Raw genomic sequence first — 21,077 nt, forward strand, 5'->3', positions numbered from 1 at the left:
TTAAGCTTGTAATAATTTTATTCATAACAGGTACAAAATTTACATTTACATGTATATATATTCAAGTGATCTTTATTTTCTTACTTTGACATAAAAAATACAATTTTTACATATGTACAAAAATATTAAAATATAGACATTACAAAAAGAAAAAAAAAAAACAAGATTTCACAAGGGGTACATTTTGGGAAATAGAGACACACTGAAAAAGAGGTTAAAGAGAGATGACAAAACATTTAAATAGGCTCCAGAAGTTATTTTGATAAATACTAATTTGGTAAGGAGAATAAAATGTCTCAAAGGCTAATTAGGTGTTAAACAAGATATATTTAAGATTATCTAGGTAAAATTACATGGCCTTCCTTTACCATAAAAATTAAATCAATTTAATTTATCCCTGTATCACAAATATCAGATAACGAATTAGTTTTCCTTTTTTCTTAAAATTTAAATTTTCTGATTCATGCTGAGAATTTTTAACTTTTTCACATTAAATTGTAAAATACTTTAAGAGGCTATATATTCTCTTTACTCACCAGGGCATAAATTCTGTACTACATTGATTTCAACACAAAACTGGAAATCACAATACATTTTTAAATTAAAACCTAACATTTCCTAACTAACCTTCATGATCAGGTACAATTGATTTATTAACAAGACATCACAATCGTCGTAAATTCTTCTTGCTTTTCTTAGTACCAGGCAGAGGACCGGTTTTATAATTGGTTTTTAGGGGTTTGCCATTTGAACATTCTTTGGTGGCATGATAATTACATAGGCACCTTGTACAATAATCAAACCCACAGCCTTCTCGTTTACAGATCGCCCGCTGTAAATAGCAATCATATTTTGCTGGTGAGTTACAGCGAATACAGGCTTTAAGGCTTTCATTCTCTTTCAAAGTCTTGGCAACCTAGAAAGAAGAAAATCCATAAACAAATTTTAGTGAGACTAAATGTAATTTAGTTAGAAAAAATAAGAAGGGTACCTCTGAACCTTCACCAATACATGAAGAAAGGACTCATGTCACACATAAGACAACTCCTGCTCTTAAGTAGCTCAGTGTTCAATGAATGACATAATATCACTTAACTGGTCTAGTGGCCATTTCCTAATGCTACTTTTAAATATGTTCTATTTCATGAATGCTATTTACACATCAATGCCTTATTTAAATGCCATCTTTACTGTGAAGTCTTCCTAGTGTCACTCTGGAGTTGGCTGCTCTTTCACCTCTAGTTCTCTCTTTTTAAGAAGTACCTACCACATTGTATGGAATTTATTTTTATGTAGCCATTGTCCATTTTAGATTGGAAAGCTATGAAAGGTGCCATATTTTTCTTATCCACAAATTTCCTAACAGCAGATGCTCAATGTTTTTTGAAGTCATATATTAGTCACTACATGAACAGTTAAGACTTTTTAAAAAGTTCTTATTTATTTATTCACGAGAGACACAGAGGCAGAGACAAAGGCCAAGGGAAAAGTAGGCTCCCCGTGAGGAGCCTGATGCAGGACTCAATCCCAGGACCCCAGGATTACGCCCCGAGCCAAAGGCAGATAGATGCTCAACCACTGAGCCACCCAGGTGACCTGAACACTTAAGAAAATTAAACCTCACTATACGTCACTTATACTTACTGACCAACATGAAGGCAGTCAGCAGTCAACATTTTACTTCAAATATGTATTCTTAGATAAGATCAGTTTTTTAAAATTAAGCTTGAGAAATTATCCATGTGTTAAGTAGAACTTCTAATACACATTACCCAATGATTTGAAGATACAATAGGAAGGCTTCAATTTCTGAGAGTTGGCCTTTGTGTTGTTTAGTTCTGTTCCTCAGATACCAAAGGCAGCAATTGTAAAATGTATATTGAACAGTTTGGTATAAGAAATTTTAAAATCAAGGTTTTCTTAGTATTTCCAAATTAGATCTTAACATCACTGAACTGTCATAATGTCAAACGGTATCTATTTTCTACACAGAAAGATGTACTTTATATACTTTCCTAGTTTGATTACTTGAATTACAAATGGTTTCTTGGTGGCCAACATTTTTGAGAGTAGAATGAAAGGGACAGAAGATAAAATCTACATTAATAATTTCCTATAGTCTTAAATAAATCACTTTAATGCTCAGTATCTTGTAATTTATTAACAAACAAAAAGTTACCTCAGAGAATTCATTATGTCGACTGTAAGAATCTTTCTGATCACCTGGATTGGATAACTTGGTTTGAGCACCTTTTTTAGGGTAAGTCTGGGCTGCTGATTTTTGAACAGAAGCTAATGCGGTTCTGAACATAACATATTCTCTTGTTGAAGCATGTGGTGAAAACTTAATGCTCTTTTCCTAAAAAAAAAAAAAAAAAAACTTTAATAGCACTTAAAAAAAATTTCACCTTTATTCTCCACAATCAGGCATTTTTATTGTTTGTACATGTAAAAAAGAGGCAAATGAGAATGTAAAAGATTTCTCTGTACATCCAATTTACCCACAAATGCTTTAAATACAGCTACACACAATTCACATAGATAATACTGACAGAAATTGCAAACCAGACATTATGAGAAAGCACTTTAAATACTTAGTCTACATAGTGTTTAGTACATGTACTAATGCCAAAACAAAGTCATTCTTTTCACCACCAGTAAATGGCAATAGTCATGTTTAAGTGTCATAGCAGTGTCATGGATGGATTCAAAACCACCTTTTAGATTAGAAAACTTTCCATTAATACCACCTTATCAAAATAAAGAAACTGAACTTGGAGAATTTAACCAATATTTGACTAAAGTTATACAGAAAATAAGTAGCAGGACCAAAATTTAGACCCATGTCTGACAACTGCTAGGCTTGAAACTTCAAACATGTATTGATACTCTCAGAAACATCTTCAAAATTACCAAGTATTTTGGAAGGGAAATGAATTCCCTTCTGCATTAAGAATCAATATTTTGATAATTTAACTGAAAAAACATAGATGTCAATGAAGATTAACTATATGCTCAACTCTCATTATTAAAGAACTGACCAATTTTCCCTTTTGTACTTCCGGACATTCCATTTCCAGGAAAAACCCAAGAAATAAATTACTTAGGTGGTATTCTTTTCCCTTTATCTTTGAATTTTGTTTAAACAGTTGTCATGAAAAGCAGAAGTGCTTTGTGAATTTAAAGGATTTCCAGTTTTTTGTCCTATTTTTCCCTATTTGTAAAAGTAAAGAGCACTAGGTGTTATATTTTAAAATGAAAATATCAACTCCAAAGACTTACAGTAACTCTTTGTATTGCTTTATTGTACAACTGCAATGCCCTCTTATCATCTTCTAGAATCTTCTTCCAAGTTGTGCTCACTCTAGACACACTGGAAAAGTAAAAGATTATGAAGGAAACAATTAAAGCATCACAAAGAGCTAAGAGGAATGAATATGCTTCAGAAACATTAACAGTGCAAGAAACATTTCTATTAGCAGTGCTTCTCAAACCTGGTTACATATTAGAATTGCCTGGGATGCTTAAGATTTAAGGATATCCCATGCCTAGTCATTTGAGTTTAACTGGCTTAAAATGAGGGCCAGGGTTGTTTTTAAAAGTTCCCTATGAAGTCATTCTAAGTGCATCCAGGCTTAAGAACCATTGCTTTGTACTTCATTTTTTCCAAATATCTGCAAGTATCAAGTAAGTAGTCGCCCCCATTGTATATATGACACATGTGAACCATTCAATATCAAAAAAATTTGTATGCAAATTTCAAAGTCTTGTAGGACACAATGCTATCAGTAGACATCAACTTCAAGAATCCATTTTGTTAGCGAAAAAAATGTATCAATAATCCTCCACGAAGCCAACAATAAAAATCTACACTAACCTGTTTTGCTTTAGCTGTATTTCATAAAGACCAGTGTGAAGAGTAACACTTGCTTTCTCTAAAAAATTTTTCAAAAAGCTCAAAATGAATCTGATTGAGTGGTATCTAACCCAATAGTCTGTATAATTATCTTAAATCTGTCACCTCATCCTAACTGATCTTTGGTGGAATGAGGAAGGGTAGTATGAGGTGTCTAAGAGTTATAATCAGATCCATTTGTGAGTTTCCATATTTTCATCACTGTCAAACCAAAGAGAGCCCTACATTAAAAATGGCCTAAAACATCAGCAACTATTTCATAAAGTATGGTAGAAGTCATAAAGCCTACTGATTCTATATGCCAGAATGAGGCTACTGTTTAATAATTAAGCATGTATGATATAGCTTACATACTATAACTTTTCAAACCAAAAGGAACAAAAATCCTAATTTAACAAAAATAGCTTCCTAATAGTATAAATATGAAATGTGAAATAACTGGATTAAATGCTTACTTTAAAAAGTTTCTTTCACCTCAGTGGCATCGAAGTGGTCAAATACCAGACATCAGGCAGTCATTACCTCAATTAAACAATGCAAGACTATTCTATTACGTCTTTGTATGAGCTGGTTGTGCTAAGCCATCTAGCAAAAATGTTCAGTGCATTTACTAATACTCAAGGTAATCATACTTACTTGATTAAGTCCATATCATTGAGCTGTGTTAAAATATTTGCTAAGAGATGTCGGAGTCCTCTTCGAAAGAGTTCACTGAGAATATCTACACATTCCAAGCCCATTTTCCTGCCAATTAAATTTGGTAGTTTGAATTTTTCACTAGATATAAATTCCTTTAGTTTCTCCCAGTCTATTTTAGGATTCCGTTTGGCATTCTTTTTTAATGTTGAACAAACCATTTTTGCAAGATGAAAAGCTGGCAGCAAGTTCTTGCTGGGATATTGGTCTGGGCTTTGCATCTGTAAGCAAGACTGTGGACTGTCACTGAAATTTTCCAACAGAAGGCTACTCTCTTCATGTTCACTGAAGCCACTTCGCTTGGAAAATGAAGAATAGCCACTGTCTTCATAAGGTCCACTGGTCTCTAGTTCTTCTATCTCATTTGAACTATTAAGGATTTGTTGTACATGTTGATTTTCCTTGTTATAAAAGGGCTTGTTTTCATTTTCAGTTTCAAGTTCTACAATCCTGGGGCTCACAATTGGTGACCCAATTTCTGATAACCTTACATAGTCTTTAATGCAGTCTTTATAAGAACCTTCCAAATATGCAGGAGTATAGGAACTTAGTCTTCCACTGTCATCAGGCTTTAACAATTTAAGTCCAGAATGAATATGGTCATAGTTAAAATCACATTTCATTTTGACAGAAAGAGTGGAATTTTCTTCTTTACAACCTGTAAAACAACAAAAAAAATTTACTTAATGACAAAATCTTCACACATCTCTACTTCTTAGATTGGGATACAGAGAGGTAGAATTACTTTGCAATCTCTTAGCACTATGTATTGCCTACGGAGCTGGGAAATTATCCAAGTTTATTTACTAAGATGTGACCATGAATGAATAGTATTTAAATCTTTTAGTAATAAGCACATACATCTTACTCTTAAAAGGGTACTTAAAAAGATTGCTTTTAGAGTATAATTGTAACATTTGACTTCTAGAGTGTAGCTGATTGAGTAAAAAATATTGGAAAAAGGGACTATTTAATAAATATATGTACTTATGGAACAAATAAGGAAATAATACATCAGGTGGGGTCTGAAGTCAGAAATCCTTGAAGTAATAAATATTTGTATAAGACTTAGACATTACAAATTATTATAAGCCTTACAATAATTAATCAAGAAATTATAAGTAGGGATGCCTGGGTGGCTCAGTGGTTGAAGTGCTGATCTTTGGCTCAGGACATGATCCCAAGATCAAGTCCCACATCCAGCTCCCTGCAAGGGAGCCTGCTTTTCGCTCTGCCCAAGTCTGCCTCTCTCATGAATAAATAAATAAGATCTCAAAAAAAAAAAAAAAAAAAAATTTTTGATAAGCTTAGAAAAAGAACTGAAAGTCAATACATTTAAACACCTACAAGTTAAAATCTACCTGAATTCCCACAAGTCTCATCTCTTAAGTTTAATTTGGATCAGAGGTATATGCGAGTCTGATAAATATTTAAGGTGTTTGTCTACCCTGCTGGATAGTGAACTCAAGCACAGGAACATCTCCCTTATCTTGCCTAATATGTGCTAGAAATAGAAACTCTGAAATCTTCAATTACTGAAGGAAGATTTCTCATGACTAATTAACCAAAAAGCCAGAAGAATAGTTCAGCTACCAATGAGACGATGTGGTAAAAATAGAACAACACTATAATCAGCATTAAGACAAGATAGAAGAGGGTGGTTGGGCAGCAGGTGTGCATTACTGTTCAGTTGTTTTAAATAACTGAAGATAATATACTTGCTATCTATGATAAGTAGCATAAAAGGGAAAAACAAATAATGATACTACTAACAAACCATGCAATTATTTCTGGATATCATTCATTAGAATTTACATTTCAGAGAATTCAAAATTAAGCTTCAAAAAACCCAAACACCTATTTAGGGTTATATTACCACCCCCACAGCCTAAGAAATCAGCTATTACTGAACAGGCAGCATTTAAAAATATCTTTATAGCCATGTTTCTCAATCTCTGCCTTACTAACATTTTAGATTGGATAATTGTTGTTGGGGGCTAGCCTGTGCACTTTAGGATGTTCAGCAGGCTCTATCCATTTGATGACATTAGCAGCCCCACTCCCTATAGCACAATAAAAAAACGTTTCTAGTCACCAGTCATTGACAAATGTTGGGCTGGGGGAGGCAGCGGTGTCAAAATCACCATTCCTCAGTTGAGAACCACTGTTTTAAAGAATTACTAGGATTTTGTCAGGCAATCGAGGCTGGAAAAAACATTCATTTGAAGGTTAACTTGAGCAAAAGCACAATTCTGGGAAGGAATATAGTAAATGGGTTCAAGAAAATCACTTAGTATTATTGAAGGCAGAGTATATGAATAGTATATACCTCAAATGCATTTCAGACCTACTATTCCCTCTGCAAGCCAATCATAGGTAGTTAATTTATCCTGTCAGTGTATGTACCAGTCTGTTTAGTCTATACTAAATATTGGTACTCTATGTTAATTTTATAGTTTTTATTTAGAACAAAACCTTTAAGTACTAAAAGAGAGTTACCTGTAGGTAGGCAAGTCTCTTGAACACATTGAAAGACATAGTAGATACTCCAGGACTACACTAAACCTTGGACTAGTCCTAAAAACTAGTTTCAAACTAAGTTCAAGGTCATAAAAAGCAAATAAACACGTATTTTCTAACACCAACATTAAACATAACTCTAGAACACATTTTTCTGAGTGGTTCCCTTCCACCCACATTAAAAAAATCCAAATGACTGTTTTGATTTTTTGCCTCTCAAGAATTATGTACAATTCACATATGGTCACATTTTGAGAATAAAGAAGTTGAAGCCACCTACAAAGACACATCTTTATTTGGCTGCCTAAAGGGAAGAGGCTCGAAACTGTACTTTAGAAACTGTTAATTCTTTTCAAAGGCATTCTTTCTCTGCTCATCTTTAGAACCCAGTTACTCAGAAACTATGCTGTAGAACCCTTTCATTCAATACCACTCTGAATATGAACAGCTCTTTAAAATTTAGACTTAATGATGGTTCAAACATCTTATAATTGCTTAGAAGTTTACAATTCCAATTTGTTTTCAGACACTTGGTCCTCATTACCTTCCGATGTAGGGAGACAGATATTACTTTATTTTTACAAATGACGACACTGAATGAAGTAGCTCGCCCACATTTTGGCAGTTAAGAGTCAGATTACTCTTCCTGACTATAAATCAGTGCTCATTCCACTGCCTCACTTGTAAGTGAGATAAAAGTATAGGCTCATGGACTTTGGGTTATAACCCAATACTGCATTACTTATGTTGTTGCTGACATCGTTTCAGCTTTCACTAAGTTCATGTCCACTTATAATATATCCATTGTTTTATTTTTGGAGCATTTCTTATTTTCTGGCATGACAAGATGCTCCAGGCTCATCTTGTATTTTTCCTATTCCAGCCCTGGAATCACTTATTTCTTCAAGGAACTCTGGTTCCTTTTATTGGTTCCAAAATCTGGATGATGGTGGATTTAGCTTTAAAATGTAAAATTATGTTATATACTTCAAAGTTGGAGAGGCAGAATGGTCTGTAGACTCTTAGGGTAGATTGGATTTATTCATTGTGTAATAAAGAGCCTTGAAGGGTTCGGGAGTTGAGATATCCGGTTTACATTTTCAAAAGATCATTGGCAGCTGTAGAGAACGGACTGTAGGAAGGTACAAGTGGAAAGAGAAAGGCTAGTTAGCAGTGTATTATCACAGGCGTCCAGAGAATTGGGTAAACTGATATTGGGATGACTGCAGTGGAAATGAAGATAACTGGGTGGGTCTAAGATCTATTTAAGGAGAGTCAACAGAACTTGCTGATGCTTTGGATGTGAATGAAGAAAGGTGGAGTAAAAAAAAATATCCTGGGGTTTAAGTCTTGAGTATATAAGGTATAAAGTGTTACTTGCTGAATCAGGGAAAACTAAAGCAGTAAACTTTTAAAGCCTCCATTTTCTCATCTATAAAATGGGGTTAAAAACAAAACTGAACTAAATGCATGGCAGTCCCATCACACATACGGTATTTTTATCACATTTTTAAACCAAATCCTTTCATTGCAAATCACGAACATTTCAGAAGTAGTAAAATACATTCTACACGGTATATACTTCTAAATATATATATATATATATAAAACATATATATATATTTAAAGTATCATATGCCTTTTCTAGGAATCAGACCCAACTCCAAGTAAAAATATTAGCTTTTTCACAGCTTTGTGACATAAAATATTCAATTAGTTCCTTTCACTTTTTCTAAAATGTAGATACTAGTATCTACCTTATGTTGTTGGTGAAGATTCAACATAGTGCATTTTCTGAACCTCATTTACCAACCCACCATCCAATCACGAAAAGGTGGTATTATGGTCAACTGAACAACTGACCTTCCATCTAACTTTCCAAGTCAGGGCCGACATTCCATATTAAAATACCACAGCTAAATAAGCTACAATGCCTAAAAATTTTTACAACTATCCCAACGTTTAATGATTAAGTTCTACAATCTGCAATACCTCCAAGATAATCACCATGTGCCCAACGTTAGGCGTGGCTATTCCTTAAGAGTTTGAGACACCCCCTCCCCCAGGCTTGCAGCCATAAACTGCCAATCAACCATAATCTCTAAGAGAAAATTTTAGAAAGCTTGTCTTCAAAACTGCTCGGATGCAATAAGCTTTTAATCTTATTTTCTCAAATTGTAAACAGAGAATAAAATTCATGGAGATAGCAAGTATTCTGAGGAGCAAGATGGTAATACTAGACGAATGTAATTAAATAAAACACTGCTTCTTAAAGCCATCAAGCTTCAGAGCTTCATGAGGAGCTTCTGGAAATAGACTTAACCTGTTAAAAAACTTTTTTCCTCAACTCTTCTAGACTCCTTTTCTAATCAAAGGGGCATCTTTCATTGATTCCCAAATATCACACACTCGAATTGCTAGTTTGAAGGAAAAAAAAAAGGTATTTCTGAGGCAAAATAAATGCATTTGGATCTCTTTTCAGATAGCAACAAAGAGGATGAAAATAACCGTTTGAGTGCCTTCCACTCTATCCGAGTTTGGGAATAAAGGACGATCTAGTTCTTCAGAAGCACAGGAAAAAAGAATAACCAATTCTTCAGTTCTCAGAAAATCAGCTACAGAAGGGCAAATGCACGGTTTTGTATTAAAAAGTGCTTGACCACCCCCCCCCCCCTTGACCCCAGGCCTTCTCAAGGAGTACTGGGCCAAGGGAGAAATGGAGGAATAAAAGAATGTTTTTGTTTGAACATCCTAGTACAGCTTGGCCCGACAAGGGGGTCCCTCCATTTGGCGGGAGTGGGTAGGGGTAAGACCATGGAAACCCTGAGGGGTCGGGGAGGTGGCCCCTCAGGGCGCGGGCCGTGTGGAGGAGGCGGGAGATAAGCCAGCAGGATCTCCCGCGCCCGCCAGCAAGAGTGAGGCAGCGAAAACCCGGGCAAATGGCCTGCGGACCTGAGGGTGCGGGGCGAACACGGACAAGGCGCGAGGGAGTGGGGCGCAGGCACCTGGCCGGGCCCCGGGGCCCCGCGGCTCGCGAGCCCTGTCAGAGCCCAGGCCCCGGGGTGGGGGAGGGGAGGGGGCCTTTGGCGCCTCTTCAAGCGGGGTGGGGACAAGGATAGGTAGATCCTGCAAGGGCAAGAGGGCGCCCCGAAAGGCCGGGACCTACACCTCCGCCGGGGCTGGCGCGCGGGCTCGGCGTGGGAGATGGGACCCGCGCCCGCCACCCCGCCTCAGCGCTCCTGGCCTTCCCTCCCCCGGCCCCCGGAGCCGGAGCCGCCGCCGCCGCCGCCCGCCCGCCCGCCCGCCCGCCGCCGGGTCCCGCCCGGCCCGGCCCGGCCCGGCCCCGCGTGGGTCGCACGCCCGGACCCCGGAGGGGGGTCGGTTCGGTCGCAGCCGCCCTCCACCCTCGCACCCCGTTCGGGTAACGCGTGCCCCCCGCACCCACTCCTCACTCACTGTCGGAGGGGCGAGGGCGCCCGGCGGCTGTCAGGGCGCTGTAGCTGCAGCGGCAGGAACCGGAGGGGAGCCGTGGGGAGCAGCGGCAGGGGCGCTGGCTCATGCCAGTGGAAGTGGGGTCGGCCTCAGGTGCGGAGACAACTACACAGCAGAGGACCCGGCCGGCCGCCTCACAGGGCTTAGCTCCTAAAAGGCGCCAGCTGGTATTTTAAAATCTTTGAATTTGGTGCCCAAATCCGTACGGCCCAATGGGGTGCGTTGCTTGCACGCGCGCTCCAATCGGAAGGCGGTGGGAGGGGACGTCCTCATCCACGCCCAATCGGAGGCTGCCGAGGCGGGGCCGAGCCCTGAGGTCCAAGCTCCCTCCTTCTCCCAGGCTCCGCGCGTCCGGAAAGATGCTGAGGCCAGGGGCGGGCCAGGGGCGGGCCAGGGGCGGGCCTGGGGGGCGGGCCTGGGGGGGGCCTCCGAGCGCGGGGAGGCCGCGGCCCGGCCGCACGTGGAGGTGGCCTACCACGCATGCGTGAACCCGCCAAGCTTCCTTCCGTCCTGGGAACGGGTCTCCTGCCAGTCCTAGTTTCATCCTGAGGGCAGCTCCGGCTTCTGTCTGAAGATCTCCAGTGGGTACAAAGAGTAGCCGAGTTTCTTCGATCAGCACACGAGTGGGTGTCTGGGGAGCGGCGACTCCGGTCGTCCGGGAATCCAGACTTTCCGGAAGACAAGCCCGCCCCCCAGCCCGGCTTAGCCCGCCTCTCTAGGATTTAGGCGCGCTCCTCGCTCCCTCTCAGATTCGCCCCTCCCTCTGCCCTCTGCGTCTGCGCAGGCGCTGGTGGCGGGCGGTGGCTGCGGAGTTGGCGGGGTGGCGCCTGCGCGCTGCGGGCCCCAGCGTTTCTCCCCGTGGCGGGGGGCGGGCCGCGGTGGGGGCTGCGCGAGGCTTCCGGCGCGCGCGGCGGGTCCTGCGGGGGCGGCGGCGGCCGCTGCAGACGTGGGGCCGCGCTTTCCCGCGGCGGGGCGGGTTGGGATGGCGGGACAGTCACTTCTTTCTTGTAAACGTACTTACTTGTATGTTCAGCTCCAGTTCTCCAGCCACCACCGCTTTGTACGGACGTTAACTTTATTAAATCTGTATCTACGCTCAACAGGGTTTTTTTTGTTTATTTACTTCAGGGGCCCAGCGCAAGAGAAAGACCTGCTGCGAGATAAATACATTTATGAAACGTCCTGCCGTGGGAATCCCGATCCCCACACCCTAGGGCCGGAGGCTTCAAGCCAAGGGAATGGCGGGGGCCTGGGTCGGAGAACTCCTAGTCTTTGATGAGAGCTGGCACCGTGTGATTAGTCATACTGAATATTTCAGTCTGCACGTGCCTTCACGTGGTGACAGTACATTCCTTGCATTCAGCTTTTTGGCAACAGCCCAATGAAGCCAGGAGGTTTAAGTTCCAAGAATCTTTGTTTTCAGCGGCTCTCCCTTGCTGATAATCTGCAGGATTATTGAGAGCTAATAGTTGACTCACGGTAAGCGCTGAGTTAAATTGGTGGCAAGTCCTGATGAGGCAGGGCTGGGATCCGGATGAGCTCCGCAAGTGCCGGGTGGATCCGGTTTCTGTTGCAAAATTGTGATTCATGAGTTTATCGTGGTGTTTCGCATAATTTTTCATCTTTTAGAATGTTGATTTAAATTAGTATTTTTCTGGATTACTGAAATTTGGGCATCCTCGTAAACTTTGCACCCGAGTGATGGCGTTCTACTCGCTTGCCTTATCCTGGCCTTGGAGCTAGGTCCAGGAGATAGAAGGTTGAAAAGATAAAAGTTCTGTCCTGCAAAGAGTTCACATACCGACGGGAAAGAAATGAACGGTTCACAATTTTCGTGCAGGAAAGAGCAATATAAGACAAGATAATGGGATAGAGAGTGGGCGGTAGATGCATTGACTAATGACGTTGGGTCATCAGGAGGGTTTGGGAGCTTTGAACCAAGATCTGACTATTGAGTGGGCAGTGTAGAGGTCTGCGTAGTAAGCAGAGGGCAGAGAGGGCAAGTGCTTGGCTTGTTCCAGGGCTATATGGATGTCTACAGCGCGTTGAGCAAGTGCAAGAGTGGGAAACTAGGTAGGAGAGGTAGAAGCCAGATCCTGTGGGATTTCTGTATGTTTATACGTGGAGTTTAGAGTTTCTTTTGATTGCAGTGGTAGTTGGAGGGATTTCACCTAGGGAGTAATTTGTTGAATGAATGTTAAAACTATTAGCTTTTTTTCTTCTAGGTGTTTTGCAAATGAAGGCTTTAAGTCTCACAATAATCTTTGGCATTATTTTCATTTGATTGTGCTTAGAAGTGTAAGTTTATTCTCACAAAACTACAGCTACTAAGCAAAAATTCCAATCCCATTCCGCTGTATAAATCCGTGTACCTTCCTCTGTGTTATATTGAGGAATGACAGTATTTGCTGGAGGCAAAACTGTTTATAGTACATTTTCACATTACTTCCCCATTTGACCTTGGAGATCATCTTTATTCCCTTTTTATTTTCAGATGTAGACAAATGTATGATATTTGAGGGGAGGAAGGGTTTTCTTTAAATTAACTGAGCATATGGACTATATTGGCTTAAGAGGTATTCCCCAGCAGTTATTTTTTCAGGAAAAGGCTAAAATATATTATTGGAAAAATTAAAATTACTTTGGCAGTATAAGGTAATATACATAGCTAAGCATATTTTATTGCACAGAATAGTTTATGAAAGTCTTTTCAGCCTATTTAATGCTGATTTTAAGTGTTAGCGTTTTAATTGATGATTATGAAATATTTTTAACTGACAACTTGTGCAGTGGATTCATGACCACCTGTTAATTTCATTTTTGTTGAGAAACTTTGGGCCATTTTGAATTTTACTAGACATCAACAGATGCATGTATTTCTTTCCTCCTGCTCATCAGTATTGGGATTATTGAGTTTTTTTGGTGCAAAATGAAGCACAGAGAGTTGCCCTCTTGCAGTGGATTCTTATTGCAGACCTACAGCATGCAAGACATCATGGATTATCTCGAAGTAATTGGGACATGGCACCTGCCCTTGTGCTTACAATTTGGGACTGCCACCTTATAGACAGATGCTCAGTAAATAATTTTTGAATAAAAGCATCATGAGCATAGACGGGAGGAGAAAAAGGAGTATAAGATTTAGCAATAATGCAACACTGGATAAGTCAAATACATCTCATTACATTGGGAATTTTTAGAGAACAGAGGAGTTACTTTTATATGCTAGGATAAGGAAGTAATCTGTTAGACAGGGTTTCTCAACCTCAGCACTGTTGACATTTTGGGTCAGATAATATGTTGTTGTGGGGGACTACCCTGGGCATTGGAGGAACTGTGCATCCTTAGACTAACTCCTGTTGTCTCCAAACATTGCCAAATGTCCCCTAGAGGCAAGACTGCCCATAGATGAAAACCAGTGCTGTTGAGGATGTCTTTTGAGGGACTGGGGAAGAGGGTAGCATGGTACCAGGAACAGAATGGCGGAAAGCCTAAATTCAACTCAATTATCAGAAAAAAGTTAATTTGATGTAACGTAATGGGAGTGGGGAGTAAAATGGACTGCTATGAAATGATATTGGATATGGCTGTATTGTACGCACACTTAAAGAGTTGGAGTTTTATTTGGAAAGCAGTAGGAACGTATTAAGTTGTTGAGCAAAAGAATGACAAGATCAGAATCTTGGTTTTTAGGAAAATGAATCTGGCGGTTACATATGTGTAACCTGAATTATAAAGTAGATAGAGAGGATGCCAGGAGAAGTCGGGGATCATAAAAGTAGTCCAGGGGTGAAGTAATGCTGGACAACAGTAGTGGTAATAGAATCAATGAGGATAAGAGTATTTAGCAATAAACTGCATGTGAGGAAAAGGAATCAAAGACAAATTTTCTTTTTAGAGGACTACATTTTAGATTTGAGAGAATAGTAGTGCCATTAAAGAAATGGAAATTACACATTGAGAAATGGGTTAGAGGAATATGACAAGTTAAATTTTAAACAGTGATTGTCTGTTTATGCATCTTCGAAATTGCTTTTCCAGCTGAATGAATTTTGATTAACTGCTGTTGTAGGCCACTTCGAAATTAAACTCTATTGTTTTTTTCTGAACAATACATCAGATTTGTAGACAAAATACTTAGTTATAATTGCCTTTTAGAATCTCACCTTTAGAGAGCCTTTAGAATAGGTTTTGTAGCATATTGTTAGGTCCTGGGGAAACAAGAATTAAGAAAACATTTTGTCCATTAATGAGACAATGTGAGAAGTCTGGCAACATGCTTATTCTATTCCGACTCACTCTTTCCCGTTTCCTTATTAAACACAATCTTGAGATAGGAGTGAACCAATAAGGTTATTACCTTGCTATAAATGTTGTCATCCTGGTATAGTATTGTGCATACCAATGAAGAGCAGTTAATTTTGCCTAGCGGCTACGGTGCCCCTTAGGTTGGACTTTGAAGTCTGTCTGTTGAGCTAAGCCAAGAGTCTGTTCTAGGTAGGGAGGGCAGCACAAGCAAGGGCAGACAGGAGCAACAATGCATGGCTTATAATGAAGATAACTGAATAGATGCACTGTTTGTGCAGACAGCTGCAAATCCCAAGGCTCTTACAATGTTAGACTTGGGGTTCCAGTAGCTTTGTGCCAAGACTGTGTTGCTCTACCCTTACCTTTCCCTAGGTACCAAAAATTATATCCATTAATCTAGGAGTAACTGATATAGATTTGTGAGTGAAGTGGAATCTAATGTCAGTTCACAGACCAGAATCTGACAATCACCCAATTACCCTGGTATCTGTTCATAATACACCTACTGATACGTATCTTACGTTGTTAGAACTACCTAGGTCTTCTGATGATTTCTAACCAGCTGTGATGTTCTAATGGACAGGAAGTTTAAAAATTGATCAAAAGCTCTTTTCCACCTCACACCTTTTCCCATGGGGCCAGGAGTAAGGGAGTGGGGGGGGGGGGGTAATAACTTTTAATATCTTCCTCTTGTTTACAGAATGAAATCCAACATTCAAGACCCCTCATAATCTCAATCCAGCTTCTCTATTACCTATGAGAAGAGTAAGATAAATTACGTAATAGTATGTTGTAATATTTAGTAATGTGCAAAAGAAACAAACTGGCAGATGCAGGCTTGCATGGGTGGAACAGAATATGGCCTAATGAGGTCTTTCTCTCTTGAGCTGGATGGGTCACTGGAAGCCATTTCATCAAACGTTCTTGTGAAGGTAAAGGGGCTTTCATAAGCAGAGAGTGATTTTTCTCAAAATTCTCTGATGTATTTGATAACCTCTGGCCAGCTTTAAAATTCTAAGAATAAATTAGCAAGATAAAATTACTCTGAAAGTTAGCACAAGCTAGGGCCCTAAAGGAAATTTGGCTAATACAAGTTGACTTAAGGGAAAAAACACATTACCCCACAACAGTATAAATTTATGTAGTATAGGGATCCCTGGGTGGCGCAGCGGTTTGGCACCTGCCTTTGGCCCAGGGCGCGATCCTGGAGACCCGGGATTGAATGCCACGTCAGGCTCCCGGTGCATGGAGCCTGCTTCTTCTCCCTGTGCCTATGTCTCTGCCTCTCTCTCTCTCTCTCTGTATGACTATCATAAATAAAAAATAAAAAATTTATGTAGTATATATGCTTACAAGGATTCAGATTACTGTAGATACCAACAAATAGAGAAAGGCATGGAATTGGAGGAGTGAACTGTTTCATAATTTTTTAACACTTCAGTCATAGAACCTTAATTAAATCATTTTATTTCTCTGGAAATCCTGCCTCGTTGTAACTATTATAAATTCGATGTTTATTCATTATCTACCAGGTAGAGCTCTTCTCATAATTGTAGTCTTTAGTATCTCTCATGTTTTCAAAAACTTGAGTCATTGAGAGCAGCATTTCCAGCTTTTCTCTCACTACTTTATGGGATAAGGGACTTTTCCTGCATTTTCTTCCTTCCTTTCCCCTCCCCTTCTCCCATTCCCTTCCCTAGTTAAACAAGGTGACTTTACTACTCTTTCTTGCAGTGAAGGATCACACACATCGGTGAAGAATGGCGGGGGAGGGGGGTCCTCCTGTTTCTTTATATCAAGTACAGTAAGGACTTCAGTACTCACTCTGGCCCTCCATCCGCACCACAGTCTTTTACTGCTGTGCAGCCTCAGGCGGGCTTTCTCACGCTTCCTTCCCTTATAGGACTCAATTCTCTGGAGTCCGTCTTCTCACAAAAGAGCTGATATTAACTAGGAATTCCTGTTCAAATTCATGGTATGCTTTCTGTCTCTTAACCAGACTTTGATTAATATAACATTTATTATCATGTTACTATTATTTTATGTTTGAAGTTTTTCATAAGTTAAACCAAATTTGTGATCATTTGTTAAACATTTTACATAAAATACAGTTTTTGTATGTGTACTTCTCATAGGAAGAGTCCAAAATATATAACCAGAGTAATGATTGTACTGTTGTATATTTTTTACTAATATACTGAGATTTATATAAATTATGCCTTAAAAGTACATACACTACTTCCAACTGAGTTAACTCCTGTTTTTTAAGAGATTACTATTATTTACACACAGTATGATTTGCTAGACAAGTCTTTAATAATTAATTTAAACTTTTTTGGAAATAATTTCTACTAAAGATTCATAGTCAGCATAGTCCTTCAAGGACTGTACAAGTTCATCCAGTAAATACTCCCCTTGCATAAAAGTTTCAAGATCATGAAGTGACTTGTTTATTCTGTGATCTGTGACCCGATTCTGTGGAAAATTGTATGTTCTTATTTTCTCTGACCTTCCTTTAGTTCCAACCTATATAAAAAGATATGAGATACAGTTAGATTCAGAGCAACTAAACCTACAAATTTAACTTATCTGGAGATTAAGCTCTTGATTTATAATTTGACACACAATGTAAGAACCAAGTTTTAAACATTTTGAATCCTCAAATAACATGGAAGCATTAATAAATAAAGAATACTGGGGCTTTAAAGGCCAACAGAGTTGTATGTAGCATTTGATCTTTTTGCCATTTCAGTGCTCTATGGCTTCATGCATTTATTTCAACTTTAAACTTTAGTTTCCTATCTATAAAAAACAGCCAAATAATACCTACTACACCGTGATGATGTACACATTCAGCCTAGCATAGGGATGGTATTCAAATGGTAGCTAAATATATACATTTATATTTGTCACTGGAAGTATTGACAGCGATGAATTCCCGTAAAAAGGAACTAATCAAGGGTGCTGTAGTTACAAAATTAAATACCAAACACGAAGAAAGTAAGTTGTTTGCTTTCCAACTTTCTTCCATAATTTTCAAAGAATTAAAAAATGAGGATTCTATATATCCTTTTTTAGTAACTTTGATTAAAAGTCTGAGAAAAACAAGCCCCTGAATATAGAAACCAGGGCAGAAATTTAAGATTACTATAAAACAATTATAACCTTCAGTTCAGCTACTTGAATTGTTTCCTTATTTTAACAAATATATTGAAACAATTTTAACATATATAAGAACTGGGTTATCTAAAAATATTTTATACTTTAGAGCATTTTTTTATATTCTTTACCTGAATCTTTCTAGCACTGTATCTTTTACTTGTTTCTTCTTCTAGATACATGCTGTACAGTTTTGCACGTAGCTTTTTCATAGCCATCTCTCTATTTTTCAGTTGAGATCTCTCTTGTTGGCATTCAGAAACAACACCTGAATAGTGTTATGAGAATTAAAGAGTTTTAATAGGAAAATCTTCTTCATTTATTATCAAGGAATATTCTTTTTCCTTCTTTTTCTTCTTCCTTTATGAGGAGAAAAAAATAGAACTCTAATAAAAAAGGGAAAACTATAAACAAATAACTTTTATAGAGTTCTGAGAAAAATGAACATTTAGGCTTGATATGCTATAGTGCAAAATATATTCATACTGAAGGCATACTGAACAATATGCATCTAATCATTCAATTTGGATTGTTTTCCCATACCCTTAGCTGGCCACCATGATTTTTTTAAAGTAGTAATTACTCATCACAGAAACAAAAATTTAAAAAGGTAATCCTACTACCAGAGATAGTCACTATCCATATTTTTATGAGGACTTTCATCCATTTTTTTTCCTATTCCTGTTTATATACTATGTATTACATAGACATCATCTTAGAGTTTAACTTGAGGCTTTCCTAATATTTAAGAAAAAAAAAAAAAAAGGAAAACCAAAAACTCCTACCATCCATATGCCGATCCATGCGTATTTGAGATTGGTCACAGTAAGAGATTTTTATAATCTTTCTAGGTGACTGAGGTTTGCTATCTATATGCTCTTTATAAATCATGTAAATCACATGTAAATCACTGCAGTAATGACTGTAAAGTATGTTTAGTTCTACCTGATAGTATATTGAAGACATAAAAAATATCTAGATGTAGCTCCACTGCCTATCTATAATCAGAACTGCTGGACATTTATGGGTGGACTTAATGAAGCAGCAGCCCTGGAAGTTAAGTGCAGCACTTCACCTGTGAGCATGTTTCTGGGTAGCAAGTCCAAGCTTTCATTTTCTTGAGAAACTGAGGAGTCCATGTCCCCCTCCCTTCAAAGAAGGCTAAAAACTAGTGATTTAGAGCATTTTCTGACAAAGAAGAACCCATGATAATGACTTCATTCTGAGGATTTTGGATTTTCTTATTATTTTCTTTTTTAATTTTGAGTTGGCTCCATACCAACATGGGGCTTGAACTCAGAACCCTGAGATCAAGAGTCACATGCTCTACTGACTGAGCCAGCCTGGCGCCCCGGATTTTCTTTTAATAGTGATATTTACTAAATATAAACTTTAGGAAGCTACCTGGAAGGACTATCTTTTCTTCATGGTCACCAGTATGGAAATTCTCTGGGCTTAGATCCCTCCATCTTCCTGGCTTTGCAATTATCCCGCAGATTCATCTAAGGATTCTAAATAAAGTATTTAATAATAATCCTTAGGAGTGTATATCTGGTAGTTGAAGATCTATTACAGTGGAAAATTAGTCAAGTTATTCAGAATTTGATTTCTTTCTTCAAAGTTTTATGTTGAAGGCCTAAGTGCGTACCTGTTGGAAGATGAACTATCCGGACAGCACTGTCCGTGGTATTTACATGCTGTCCTCCAGCTCCACTGGCTCGTTTAGTGTCAATTCTTAAATCTTTTGGGTTAATCACCAGATTAATCTATACACAAGAGGAAATACTGGGATTTAAAAATATCACATGTATATGAGCTATTCAAAGGCAAGAACTATCCATTTATACATACATGTCACATATAGAATATAAGATAAGATTAAAAAGGTTTAATTTTAAGAATATAAAGTAGATGGAAGGGTAAAAAGTCTCATTTTTGGAAGAGTACTGGATCAAAATATAATAAAAAACGGAAACCCTCCAAATCCTCAAAAACTAGACTTCTCTGTAAATTATCCTCCTTACCTCACGACAGAAGAACTTTGTTAATATCAGAAATGTGAATATAGGAACTTAGGTGAGCTTTTGTGGATTATTTCTGAGTTTAAAAAGGATTTAACACAGGAAAAAAAACAATGCTATCTTAGGAACTAAGGGTAGGCTTATTGTTTCATTTTAAATAAAGGAGTTAAATATATCTGGAGACAGAGGAGAGGCACATGGAAACGGCACAGAGCAAAGCCAAGAAGTCATACATACACTAGGATGTGACACCAGTGTAATGCTCGTCCCATCTGAAGCACTAGATTTATTTATTTTATTATTATTTTTTTTTAATTTTTATTTATTTGTGATAGTCACAGAGAGAGAGAGAGAATGAGGCAGAGACACAGGCAGAGGGAGAAGCAGGCTCCATGCACCGGGAGCCCGACGTGGGATTCGATCCCGGGTCTCCAGGATCACGCCCTGGGCCAAAGGCAGGCGCCAAACCACTGCGCCACCCAGGGATCCCTGAAGCACTAGATTTAAAAAGCTGTCTCATGAACAGCTGTGGACCACTCTGTGACACATCTACAACCCTGGAAGCAGGACTTCTACCATTCACAGGCCCTACATGTATCCTGTCTCCATGTGGCTCCATCATGCAGTTGCTAGAAGCATTAGAAGCATTAGGTACAGACTTCACCCCATCTTTTTCTGTAAACTACTTCTGTCTCCAAGATGCTTAAACAACAGTGACTGGTATCTAGTGTGGCTCCTGCCATTTATTCTACTTCACATTCTTCCTTAACTGTTCTGTTCTTCCTCTAGGGTTCACACAAAAATTAGATCTAAAAAATGGAACTTAGAGTCAAATAGCACCTTTCTCCAAAATTAATAGAAACCCTCAATTAAACTTCCTTCTTCACGAATCATTCATGCTTCATCCTGAAAAACAAGTCCTATATTTCCTGTCACCTTCAGCAGAAGGAATGAAAGCAAACAAT

The 21,077-nt window shown here is 38.8% G+C and overlaps 2 protein-coding genes across 11 annotated transcripts in view; both read right to left on the reverse strand.

The window, feature by feature from the left end:
• On the reverse strand, positions 1-11,391 carry FBXO5 (F-box protein 5). 2 transcript variants are annotated; one of them, XM_072828277.1, is made up of 5 exons: positions 11,100-11,391; positions 4,553-5,270; positions 3,283-3,373; positions 2,180-2,359; positions 1-916 (listed from the first exon to the last, which is right to left on the reverse strand). In XM_072828277.1, exons 1-5 carry the CDS (start codon positions 11,104-11,106, stop codon positions 665-667), a joined length of 1,248 nt encoding a protein of 415 aa, XP_072684378.1. In that variant the 5' UTR covers positions 11,107-11,391; the 3' UTR covers positions 1-664. The 2 variants fall into 2 exon arrangements, with proteins under 2 accessions (XP_072684378.1, XP_072684367.1); XM_072828266.1 differs by lacking the exon at positions 11,100-11,391 and adding an exon at positions 10,589-10,993.
• Positions 5,179-21,077, reverse strand: part of MTRF1L (mitochondrial translation release factor 1 like) — a 23,444-nt gene continuing 7,545 nt past the window's right edge. Inside the window, exons 5-10 of one of the 9 annotated variants that reach the window (XR_012031923.1) lie at positions 19,740-19,857; positions 18,223-18,359; positions 17,346-17,458; positions 14,791-14,834; positions 12,103-12,191; positions 11,723-11,774 (exon numbers count right to left, since the gene is read on the reverse strand). Coding sequence is in view for 4 of the 9 variants with exons in the window: in XM_072828285.1 (XP_072684386.1) it covers positions 17,258-17,458; positions 18,223-18,359; positions 19,740-19,857 (456 nt within the window). In the remaining 5 variants the exon portion in view is untranslated. Of the gene's footprint in view, positions 5,271-11,722; positions 12,192-14,790; positions 14,835-17,102; positions 17,459-18,222; positions 18,452-19,494; positions 19,603-19,739; positions 19,858-21,077 lie in introns of those variants that run through there. The other 8 variants (XR_012031922.1, XM_072828304.1, XM_072828291.1 and 5 more) reach the window with 8 other exon arrangements.

Source organism: Canis lupus, chromosome 1 (assembly GCF_048164855.1).
Source record: "Canis lupus baileyi chromosome 1, mCanLup2.hap1, whole genome shotgun sequence".
Classification (NCBI taxonomy): Eukaryota; Metazoa; Chordata; class Mammalia; order Carnivora; family Canidae; genus Canis; species Canis lupus.